This window comes from Drosophila navojoa, chromosome X, assembly GCF_054131105.1.
Source record: "Drosophila navojoa isolate 15081-1374.11 chromosome X, UAZ_NAV_1.0, whole genome shotgun sequence".
Lineage (NCBI taxonomy): Eukaryota > Metazoa > Arthropoda > Insecta > Diptera > Drosophilidae > Drosophila > Drosophila navojoa.
Window position 1 is genome coordinate 20,211,227 of NC_142895.1, and position 12,013 is coordinate 20,223,239.

Genomic DNA, 12,013 nt, shown 5'->3' on the forward strand with positions numbered 1-12,013 from the left:
TTGGAGTTGGCAACTGTTAACCGTTAACTGTTGCGGTTGGGTCGCGCAAAAAAAGTTCAGTGAAATGGCCAAATGGCCAAATGGCCAAATGGCTGCAGCGCCTCGCTGACGAATTCAGCACGTAGCAAGCAAATGAACTACAACGTCGTCACATACACAGCCACAGCCACATCGATGTCTGGCGGCTGGACATTTGTTCCGCTGATATCCATATCGGATTGTCTGGCTTGAATTGGTGCAGGCGCAGGCGCCGAACGGGCCAGCAGAACGCCGAGGACGCTTCCATTCACTAAACGGCTGACGTTCGTTCGGCTGCCCGCCCGAAGCGGCAGGACGACTCGTGCCGTGGCTTCGCTTCGCTTGGCTTCGCTTGGCTTGGCTTGGCTTGCTGCGTGCGGCCAGCACGTTGGCTGCCTCAATAGCGCCTCGCACGTTGGCCGCGCAACAACACGTCGCGTCTGGTATTGTGAAACGCTGCAAACGCTGCTCAAATTTGGCCGTTAACGCCGGCGTGCGAAACGCGTCGATTGCGATCCGCAGTTTTGATTTTGATTCTGAATTTGGCCAACCGTCGGCACTGTGTCCAAATACACACACACACACACATATCTATATCCACAAGCATATCAAGTGCTTGAGAACGCTCTTTGTGAATTTCGAATTGCGAATTCCGTTTTTTTTTTTTGTTTTTTGTTTTTGTTTGCGCCGTTTGTTGTGGTCGAAGTTTTCGCCTGATGGCCGCTCGGGGATTCCAAAGTCAAGTGCGTGAGTGTGTGTAAGCGAGTGTGCGTGTGCGTGTGCGTACGCGTGTGTGTTTGACAATAATACGAGCCCAATAACAGCAGCAACAACAACATACATTAAATCGCAGTCATCGTCGCTCTTGGCTGCTGCCGCGTTATTTCCGTTTCCGCCTGCCGCTTCGCTCCTTGCACTTGTCCTGCAATTACTTAAAGAACTCAACTCAACTCAGCTCAACTCGATTCGGAGCCGGCAGCCAGAAGACGGAAGTGGCAGCGGTTGCACCATGCCCGCTCACACAATGCCCAAACGGCGGACGCCGCTGCAGCCGACGGCGGCGGCGTCGCTGCTGCCGCTGCTGCTGCTGCAGCTGGTGCTATTCGCGGCACCGGCTCAGCCCGACAAGACGACCGGAAATGATGCGATTTCCGTTGCCGCGAACGCCGCCAGCGGCCATCGTCATATCCACTCAGCGGCGCCGTCACTCACACTGATGAAACGTGACGCCAGCAGCGAGCAGGACTCCGACACCCACGAGCGCTCTGCGACAGCAACAAATGTGCAGCAGCAGACGAAGCAGCAGCAGCAGCAGCAGCAGCGCTTGGATTTCTCTGCCTATGTGAATGGTAAGTGGATCGCCGAGACAAACTGTTGAATTCTATAAAATACCTGCCCCTCCCCCCCCCCCCCCCCACCACCACGCCCACTCAATACTTTAGTAGCGCAAAGTGAAAGTGTAAGAGGTAATAATTGTCAACTTCTCAAGTGCAACAGCAATCTGTGGCAACTAATTGTGCAACTGAACAAGTGTATTTAAAATATATATGAAAGAAATGTCATTATAATTAATTATGTTAAATTTTTTATTTTATTTATTTACATTAATATATTTAGAAATAATTTCTATACATACTCAACTCAATCAACATTCTTTTCTATTCAGTGAAGCTGAAGACTGAATTGAACTTTTTGCCAAACATTCGTGCCTATCCTCGCACGATAATACCAATATCATTATATACTGAAATACAGTAAAATTCCTATGATTCGAAATGGCAAGGGGATATATTTTGCTTTTTTTTATTTACACAGAAATTACATAATCGAGAATGAATTTTTCAAGGGGAATATAATTTTTATCAATTGATTGCGATTTTCAATTTAGCGAAGTACAAACTATCGAGACTCGCCTGTATCAATAAACAAGTGTTCTACTGCCGTTTAGGCAATTTAATATAAACAATAATTTTTTAATGTAAATTTTATAAATATTCTAGCTTAAGAAAAGAAGTAGTTATAGGGCTTAGACGCTCACTTGTAACCTTGTAATCGAACCACATTGTGTCTCCCTCTCCCTCTCTCTCTCACCTTCTCTCTCTCATTAGTTCTTGAGCCCCAAGAAATCGTATTAGACTTAAATTACATATGAATTTAATATATGTATTAAGTGTCTAAAAAAAAGTGTCAAAAGCAAATTCTTGTTTTTCTTGCTTATATACAGAGTTGCTCATATTCAACTTCCTATAAAACATATAAGACTTATTTTTATTAAAAACAAATTTAAATACTAAATTGTCGTTTAAAAAATAACCTTACCGATGGGGTATATATCGAAATAGTATATTTAACGTAACTAACAAAGATTATGCATAAGCCACACAAAAAAGTTAAAAAAAAAAACGAATACTTTATTTACTGTGTATATATGTATAATATAATAAAATATTCTATTACTTTTTACTTTTATATAATATTTTCTTATATTTATATTTAATATAGCAACAAACCAAAAAAAACAAAGTTTTCTGAGAGCTTTTATACATGTATGAAAATATATGTATATTTTCTTCGGCCCATGAATAATTTTTGTTAGTTAATTTATATTTACTACTTTAATAAAAAACTTTTTAGGAAGGTAATTTTTTTTTTAATCTACAATATACCATTAACAATTTTTTTTATTTCAACTAATTCTACATGTTGGCCGTTGGGACAATAAACGAATATTAATGTTAGATACTGTATATATAAGTATATAATTATTTTTATTTTTATTTTATTATGTTCCTAGATTTATATTTGATTTAGGACACGCCCAGTTAAATCTAGGACTGTTTGACAACATAAAATTTGGAATAAATTCATATTACTGCCCAACTGCACCACAAACTCCTTGACAATTAAAGCGAACATCTGTCCAATCTGAATAGACTTAAAGATCAGCTAGATGATCCCAGGCAGATGGAGCGCTGCTCTACTATTGCACATCTATGCCCTTAAATATAACTGTAGCATGCTAGGCCGGACAGTTGACTAAATAGAAGTCATTCAGGTTTTGTAAATATTTTTATTATATATATATATTTTTATTATATATATATGTTTCGTTTAAGCGCACTTGGCTTAGCCCGTATATGCTGTCTGAATGTTTGCATTTGAAACAGCAGGCGATTGTTCTCTGACCAATTGTAATTTAAATATGACTAGATGTTGCTCTAATGTATTTGTGTTTGGATACACACGACATGCGTGTGTGTGTGTTTGTGCTTGGCTATTAAACTGGAGCAACTGGCTCCAGCAAAAATGTCAAATCTAAATTGGTTTGGGCAAAAGATAGAAACTGTATTTATATAGGCTAACACGTGTAACTGTGAAATGTTCACACACATACACTTACACAGCGGCACTCAGCACAGATATGTGTGTGTGTGTGCGTGTGTTTAAACAATTGGCATTGGCATTATTCATACGCACCGTTTGCCGAGTGAGCGGCCAGCTCAGCCCATTTGTATATGCTACACATATTTTGCCTGTCAATATGTTTAGCAATTCAACTATTCCGCCGACTGCCACACCCACCCACCCACTCGGACGCCACTCACCATAATACGAGCACACGCACTTAGTTAGTGGACTCTGTTTGTATAAAAGCAATTAAAACTGAAAGCACTCTAAACAGCGAGAGAGGGGGGAGGGAGGGGCTGAACAGTTGAACACTTTCATATTATGCAAAATTGATAATAATACTATAATTGCACTTGCAGCTGTCAGTGCAACATTTGAGTGGCTGTCACTTGTGGCATGATGACAATAACCAAATAACATCAGCCCCAACAACCGTTACACACTGCACCAATTACCGCTGAGCCCAATTTGATATGTATGTGTGAGTGTGTGTGTGTGTGTGTGTTTTCCCCTCTCTATTTAATTTACAGCGAATGCAATTATTTTATTCGGCTCATTCGAATAAACATATCATTAATTCCATTTTTATTTAATTCATAATTTTATTTATTTTTCATGTGCATATATTTTATATATATACATATTTATACATATAAATAACACTCATTTGTTTGCCGTTTTATTTTCGCTGTTTTTAATTCAAGTAAAGTCTTTATTTTTATTAAATTGGAACTGCTTCAGCGCTGCATCATATCTAACTTAATAATGCTCTATGTTTCTTATATAAATATGCGAAGATTTGTTTGGTATAAATAGTTAATAAAATTTAAAAATTTTTTAAATAAAATAAATTCTCGTATATGCCAAATATTTATTTGCTTATATATAATATTTATTTAAATAAAGTAACAAACTCTCCTATATGCAAAATATTTATTTGCCTATAAATTTGATGAAATATTTACACGCCCTGCAATAAACCTATTTGCATACCCTAAACAATATGATAGGGGCTTGACGTGTCTGGTTTTCATATACCAGAAATATTTCCCAGCTTAAATTGACCAAGAAATGTGAAAGGTATAAAGCCTTAGACTTTTTCATCTGAACGAATCTGTAGGCTGGCCTTATGGCGAAGTATCGATAACAGTATTGTTAAGTATCGATAGTTGAGTATAATGCACCTCTAATTCACATTGGCCTACTACACAAATTAAATTCTACACAATCAATGAGTTAAATAGACAATATTTATTGATAATCCCCAATGGCATAAAGATCATCATAGGGCCTTAAGCACGGAAGGGTCTATAAAGCCTGTGAAGCATCAGATCCCTCGTGAGAACGAAAATAAAAATCACAAAAATGAATATGCTTCAATAATATACATATATATATTCTTAATTCTCATTAAAATCTTGCATATTAATATATGATTCTTATAGTATTTCCTGCTCATCATGGGGATATCAAGGGGATATTATGTCCAGGCATAAATACATATATATATATATGCCTTTGTAATGTTATTCACTCTATCTATATTAACATTTTAAACACATTTTCCTTAATTAATGACCGCATTAAAGCAATGTAGCTTTAACTGACATATAAGTACAACTACAAGTACATATTTGTTTGATATATTCAATGAATAGATACGTGTATATATAGATATATCGTCTTTTGTTTCAATTGATTTGGCTAAAGTGACGAATGTTTCACATAAATAATTTGGTGGGCAAACAATCGCCATGTGGATCGGATATGGGATCGTATGCATAGAGGGCATAGAGGGTGCGTGCATTGTTTGTTTACAGTTACACTCAGTTGGGTGTGTGGCCATGTGCGTGTGTGAGTATGTGTGTGTGCTTGTGTGCGTCTGCTGTTGCTCTCGTGTGCGTCTGGCCACTTTGCTTATTCATAATCCGCGACAGGCCTTGTTGACACCTTCACCTATACACAAAGGCATAACAACAAACACACACACACGCACACACACACACACAGACACACTCCCACACATATGTGTTGTATACAAACAACAAGGCATCAGCGAGGGTAACCAAAACTGTCCCATCGAGGGCTGTTAAAAAGTTATCTAACTTTCATACTCCGTCAACACCAATCAGAGCTCAAATAAACAGTGGTGTGAGTGCAGGGCATGCCAGACTGATAGATATCCTATCTATTGTATATATTCTGCTAAATCTAACTTGTTTTTCCAATATTAAAAGTCTAACTTGACTATTGGCTGTCTCTTTAATTGGTCTTTGATTTTCAAAGGATTCATGTGAATGAATCTTCTCCTGACTCAGGAGGAGCACATGGAAGTTATGCCATTGAAGACATTTCCCTACAATAGTCTTATTGCTGCTAAAAACACAGTGATTACTTTGCGTGCAGCCCTCGAACACACACACACACACACACATATACGTATGTATTGTAACCTGGCCATAAGCTAAATGCTGGCCATATTGTTGTTTGTGCTGTTGCCGCTTCCTGCGCTCTCTTGTGCTGGTTTCTTTTGGCGCTTTGTTTGCTGCCTCAACCGCCAACGCACTGTCGTCCGCCCCCTCTGCCTAGATCGGAGCATTTGTCCCCAGTATCTCTGTTTGCTTTGCTGCAACTGTTTTCGTATTTTTATTGTCGACCTTAAGCAGATAATCAAAAGTAAATAAAAGCGTGTTTCATTGTCGGCGCTCACTAAAGTGTGTCCGGGCAACATAGTAAATAGATTTTTGGCAGCCACTGTCAATTGTTTATGTCCAACTTGGCATTAGCCAAGCAGCAACAGCAGCAGCAGCGGCAGCAGCAGCAGCAGCGGCGGCAGAGGCCCACGCTGTAATTTCAAGTGTGCCTCTTAAAGTATTTACATTAAAAATTAATCACTCAACAAAATGCCTCCGGGGACAGTTTATGAGAGTTTTATTTCCAAATCGAATTAGGAAAAACACAGTTATCTACTTAAATAATCAAGCGCTTTTCGGGTCTATGCGCGCTGCTACCCTCAATTAAGCTACTCTATTATTCTACACATATAAACATACAATGTGTGTCTGCCTGCGTATGTGTGTGTGTGTGTCTGTCTGTGTGTGTGTGTGCTTAGCCTGTCTGAAAACGAGGCGGGCGTAATTATCTACATGATTATTAAGATTACTTCTCAGGTTGGCAGCATCTGCCGAATACCTAATTAACTTGTAAGACAATTTGATTGAACCAATTAGGCATATAATGGCATTAAAAATGAGACAGACAGGCAGACATCCAGATAAACAGGCAAATGAACAAACGAACAAACGAACTGGCAGACAGACTGCCCATAAAAATCCCGAACACAGTCTTTAATAGCAGTACTTATGGAATTTAAGAGCGGACAAAACTGGATCAAGGTTTATCTGCTTTGCTTTGCTTCGTCATTCTGGCCAATTAATGTTCCTAACTGTACATATACATTACGTATATTTGGTATTTGAATTGAATTTGTACAGCTGAATATATATGCCTTGCACTAATGTCGTGAAATGAATAGAAAAGTCCCATCTCCAAGTTCGCTTATTCTGATTGGCTGCTGCTCTTGCACTTGTATTGGTGTGAGGCTTGAGAGCTTGCTTGTAGTTGTTGTACAAATGTTATCCGAGTGAGTTTGCGTCTTGGCTCAAAGAGGAGAGAGCGAGTGACAGCGAGAGAGAGATACAACTACAGCTGCTGCTGAGCGTAGTGCCGGCTGTTGCTGAGTGGGAGCGAGATGGCTAGCTAGACACTCGGAGAGTGTCACTGGACGAATAGAAGCGACTGGAAGCTGCCATTCTGGAAGAGCACATTATGAGAGCTCACACGCAGTGCTGTGGGAATTCGTTACTGAGCGCAGCTGTAAAAGCAGATAATTAGAATATAAATTGATCAGATTAACATAAACGCGACTGAGCGACGCATCTGCCATAGAATAAGCTCTTTCAAGTTGTGCTTTACCTTAGATATGTCGATATATCTTTATCTATTATTGTGAATGCACATTCGAAATTTTGATTCCTGAAGCTTTAAATCTCTCTCTATCTCTCTCTGTATCTCTTTTTCTTTCTGTTTACTTGTTTTATGCTGTTTAATTGTTCTCGCATCAAATTAACTTTGCCCACTCTCAATTTGATTAAGAAGCTAATTAAATAAAATATTATTCAGCCTTACATTGTAGTCAAAGCTATGCCATATAATTGGAGCAAAGGAAACAAACATGTCCCTATCTGCTCGTCTCTTTCTTCCAAAAGCGGTGAAAACTGTGTCTGGCTATCCACCTGAATTTTCATCCCGCCCTTATAAATACATTAAGCCGAAGAGCGCCAAAAGCTAGAGACATTTTTAAGCTTCATATACAGTAGAGTCCCGATAATTCGAAATTTAAATTATCGGGAATGACTTTTAATTAAGGGAATGCAAGTTTTTTTCGATTTAGCGGGGTACAAACGAGACTCGACTGGAGCACTAGAATGTTATACAAATGTCTTCCACAAACATATTAAATAATATGTATGCATAGTTATTCAGATAAGAGAGAGCTGAGAGCTCTGGTTGCTCTTCAGGATAAGCCACGGCTTGCTGAATGCATTCAGCATTAATTTAATGGCATTTGTCATAGGCTCACAGCAAAGGAGACTAATGCTATAATGGAACAGTGTGCCGCTGATAATATATAATTAATCTTTGGCATGACACTGTTACTTAGGTGCTATTGTAAGCATACTAATAAGGCTTAGTTTTCCAATGGCTAATTCATTTTCAACTATGTCCTCGGGGTGAATATTAAGCACTATATCATTTTGCTGCACTATAATTGAATGGGATCGCAAATCTCTTGCGCCTAGCTGCAATAGTTTTGGCTTTGACAAAAGCTCAACTCGTGTGTAATCTGAGCTGATCCGCTCAGCTCGGCTTGGGTTACGTTTAAGTAGACAAGTTATGCAAATATACAATTGATTAAGTAAACACACACACACACAGGCATACATGCATTCAGTTTGCATGTATGCATTTGGTTGGACACACTTGAATGTGCAGCTGCTTTGTTGCTTTGTAATTATTCATCGCATTGAGTCCGCATGGCAATAGCCTGTCATTTAATTAGCAAATGCGTTCTGGGCAAATCGCATGCCTGTGGGCATGGCCGGGGCGTAAATCAAAGAGCTGCCATCGACGGCTATTTAATGCAGATGCCCTTGTCAGCGAGTGCCGTCTGTGCGGTGCAAATTACAGGCGGCAGCTGAGCGGAAAATTTATTTTTATTCGCCAACATTTGCACGTTTTTACAGAACGAACAGAGACGCAGACGGAGACGGAGACGAAGACAATGGGAGAGCCGGAGACAGAGACAGGATAGTGAAAACAAAGGGCAAGTGCGAAAAGTAGCGTGACCAAGTCTGGTCTGCTTCCAAAGCCCGGCCCCAGTCGAACCATTAAGGATGTCCGCATCCTTGACTTAGCACCGACTGGGGCGGCCATCACTTTTATTGCGCTCGCAGTGCCCGAAGCGTGGCCAGGTTGCAAGCAATGACTTGCCAGCCAGTGCAGACGAAGAGAGAGAGAGAGAGAGAGACAGCTGCAGCTGAATACAATGCAGTCTTGAAAGCACTGGCAAAAGGCGAAACAATTTGGCACCACATTGCGTATGATTAATATAAATTGTTTGCAGCCCACATTGATAGGAGAGAGAGAGAGAGAGGGAGAGAGAGAGAGCGAGAGAGAGAGGGAGAAGTGGTGCACATTAGCCCTATTAGATTTAGAGAAAGTCATGTGAACTATCAAATACCCTTTGACCAAGGAAAACTCGCTGCAGTTTGCACAAGCTCACAAATTTCACATGCGCCAAGCCATTGATAGGTCATCAAGTGCTGTTATCCATTCTCGACGAGTCGTTAGGAAGGTTCCGGCTCGGCTTTTATCAAAAGCGCAACGATTTAGCAACTCTGCCTCCAAGTGCACTGCTTGGCACTTTTCTGGTAGGTAAAGCGGATTGAGCGGTTCCCTTGGCAGCCCGCATCGTCGTGTTGCGTCGCGTCGCTTCGGTCTGCCGGCGGCACATTGCGTGGCGTAAAGTGTCACATTACTGAAAGTGTGGCAACACAGGCGCCGGACGGAACGATGGAAGGATGGAAGGATGGGACGACTGCCTGTCGCTACGGGACGACATCCTCAGCCATCAGCATTGCCAGAGCCAGCCACGCACTTGACTCGACTTGCTGGGCTATAATTTGTGGTTTGCATGTCGCGCCGCCAATAGCAACAACAAATAGTCAAACAGCCAAATCTACTGCAGTGCAAGCAGTTTGCTCTCCAGAAAAGAAAATGCTTTGCATATAGCTCGTGAAAACATTCCCGAAAAAAAAAGAAAACGAAAAAGAAAAACTCTAACAGTTTGCAATGAAAACGAAACTTGCAAAAATCACGAATGGCATCCATTGCTGACATTGGCTGTATTCTAGCTGCACCCTGGGCAAATTTAATGCCAGAGTTTCTTCTTCTTCTTCCTTTTCTTTATATATACATATATATGTATTAGTTTTTCTTTTTTTTGTTATGCTTCAACTTTGGCTGAGCACAACATTTTGATGTACGCTGGCAACTCGGGGGACATAACTTGCAGCTCAGCTCAGCAGAGCCCAGAGCCCAGAGCCCTGAGCATAGCCAAATTGAGTACGGGCGGGGTCGGGTCGGATCGAGTCGGGCAGTGCAGTCGAGACCAAAAGGTAAGGAATTCCATAACGAAATTTCGGCATATTAAGTGGGCATATGAGAGCTCGCGTAACTTGGCTCTCCGAATGTCGCATGCCGGACAAATTGAAAACAAATGTTGAGCTGACTTCATATGATGGGGCAACGCTGGTCGCATATTTAAATGGAATTGAATTAGACTAAATTTAGATGAATCAGCAAGAGTTTTTTGTGGTCAAGTGGCGTAAAGAGTTGTTTGGAATATAACAGAATCTAAGACAGTCTAAGAGGTCAGACGGTAGATCATACAAAGCATTTTTGTTATGTTATGTTATGTTATGTTATGTTATGTTATGTTATGTTATGTTATGTTATGTTATGTTATGTTATGTTATGTTTTGTTATGTTATCTTATGTTATGTTATGTTATATTATGTTATATTATTTTATGTTATGTTATGTTATGTTTTGTTATGTTATGTTATGTTATGTTATGTTATGTTATGTTATGTTATGTTATGTTATGTTATGTTATGTTATGTTATGTTATGTTATGTTATGTTATATTATGTTATATTATTTTATTTTATGTTATGTTATGTTATCAAGTTGAATTCCAACTTATATCATAGAGCTCAGTGTAAAAAATGCATTTTACCGATTATAGGAAAGAGTTGAAGAAGCAGTTAAACATTTACAAAAATTTATGTATATATATTTCAGAAGTTTCGTACTGAGGGTAAACAGCTCATTGACCTATGATAAATACATAGTTGATGACGCAAACGACTCGCAAAAAGCCATTAGAGCCCGTTTGGCCATATAAAAACTGTATTATCGATTCCCAAATCGATACTATATCATTTTCTCAGTGCTATATTAAGCCTTGAACTGTGCTCTTACAATTCGACGTCATTATCGAAACCCAATGAAGTGATAAAGTGGCAACATTTAGTGAGTTTGTTTTTGTTTTTGGCTCATTTTTATGGCCAATGCCAAAGTATGTGGCTAGGTCGGCTTTTTCTTTCGGCGGCGGGGAGGGGTGCTGCAAAAAGTTCGGCAAACGAGCAAATAATCAGGCGAAAAAACTCAAAAATCAAATGACATAAAAAGCAAAAGGACACGGCATGAGGCGAAACAAAAGCTCAAGCAAAATACAGCAACAGAAACAGAAACAGAAACAGAAACAGGAGCAGGAGCAGAAACAGAAAACCAATCGCGCAACTGGGCATAACGTTGCGAGGCACAATAAAATAAATTAACCTTGAAGTTCAATGTGGAAAATGTAGTCCTGCTGGCAGAAGTCGCGCGCTCTGCCCGCCCCGCCCCCTGCCCTGGCTGTGTTGCCATGCAAAGGAACAAACATAAACAAAACGTAGCGGAAAGTTCATAAAATACCAAATAGTCTCCGCCGCTTGACTGCCTATGGGCGGCCCACTATTCCATTCCATTCCATTCCGTTCCGAGTGCTGCCGGCCGCTGGCCATTGGGCGACTATGGAATACCCTGCCAACCGATTAGGCAGACAATCAGCATACAGAACCGGCTGAGAGCCGGCAGATGATTGCGGCCAGAGCTTGAGCAAATGGGGCAGCTCCTCGAGCTGGCAGCCTTGAATCAGGAATCAGGAACGAGGAATGGGGATTACCCATCAATTGGAGTGCCATGACCCGTGACCCAACGGGCAACAGTAGAGCAGAGCAGAGCAGCGCAGAGCAGAGCAGAGCTCGGCAAATGTACACATAATTACTCATAATGGAAAATCGCTCTGCATTATTTATGGGACTGTTGAGTTCACACCGGCCCCATCGACAAACAACAGCAATCGAAAACCACAAAGCAAATTTAAACAAATTTATCCTAATGACAACCGCAATGTTAA

The 12,013-nt window shown here is 40.4% G+C and overlaps 1 protein-coding gene across 1 annotated transcript in view; it reads left to right on the plus strand.

Annotated features, from left to right (window-relative positions):
* Positions 1-626: 626 nt before the first annotated feature.
* The window catches only part of LOC108658780 (uncharacterized), a 55,020-nt gene continuing 43,633 nt past the window's right edge, over positions 627-12,013 (plus strand). Inside the window, exon 1 of the mRNA XM_089263628.1 lies at positions 627-1,367. Within this exon, the coding sequence (XP_089119754.1) occupies positions 1,028-1,367 (340 nt within the window). The 5' untranslated portion in view covers positions 627-1,027. The remainder of the gene's footprint in view (positions 1,368-12,013) is intronic.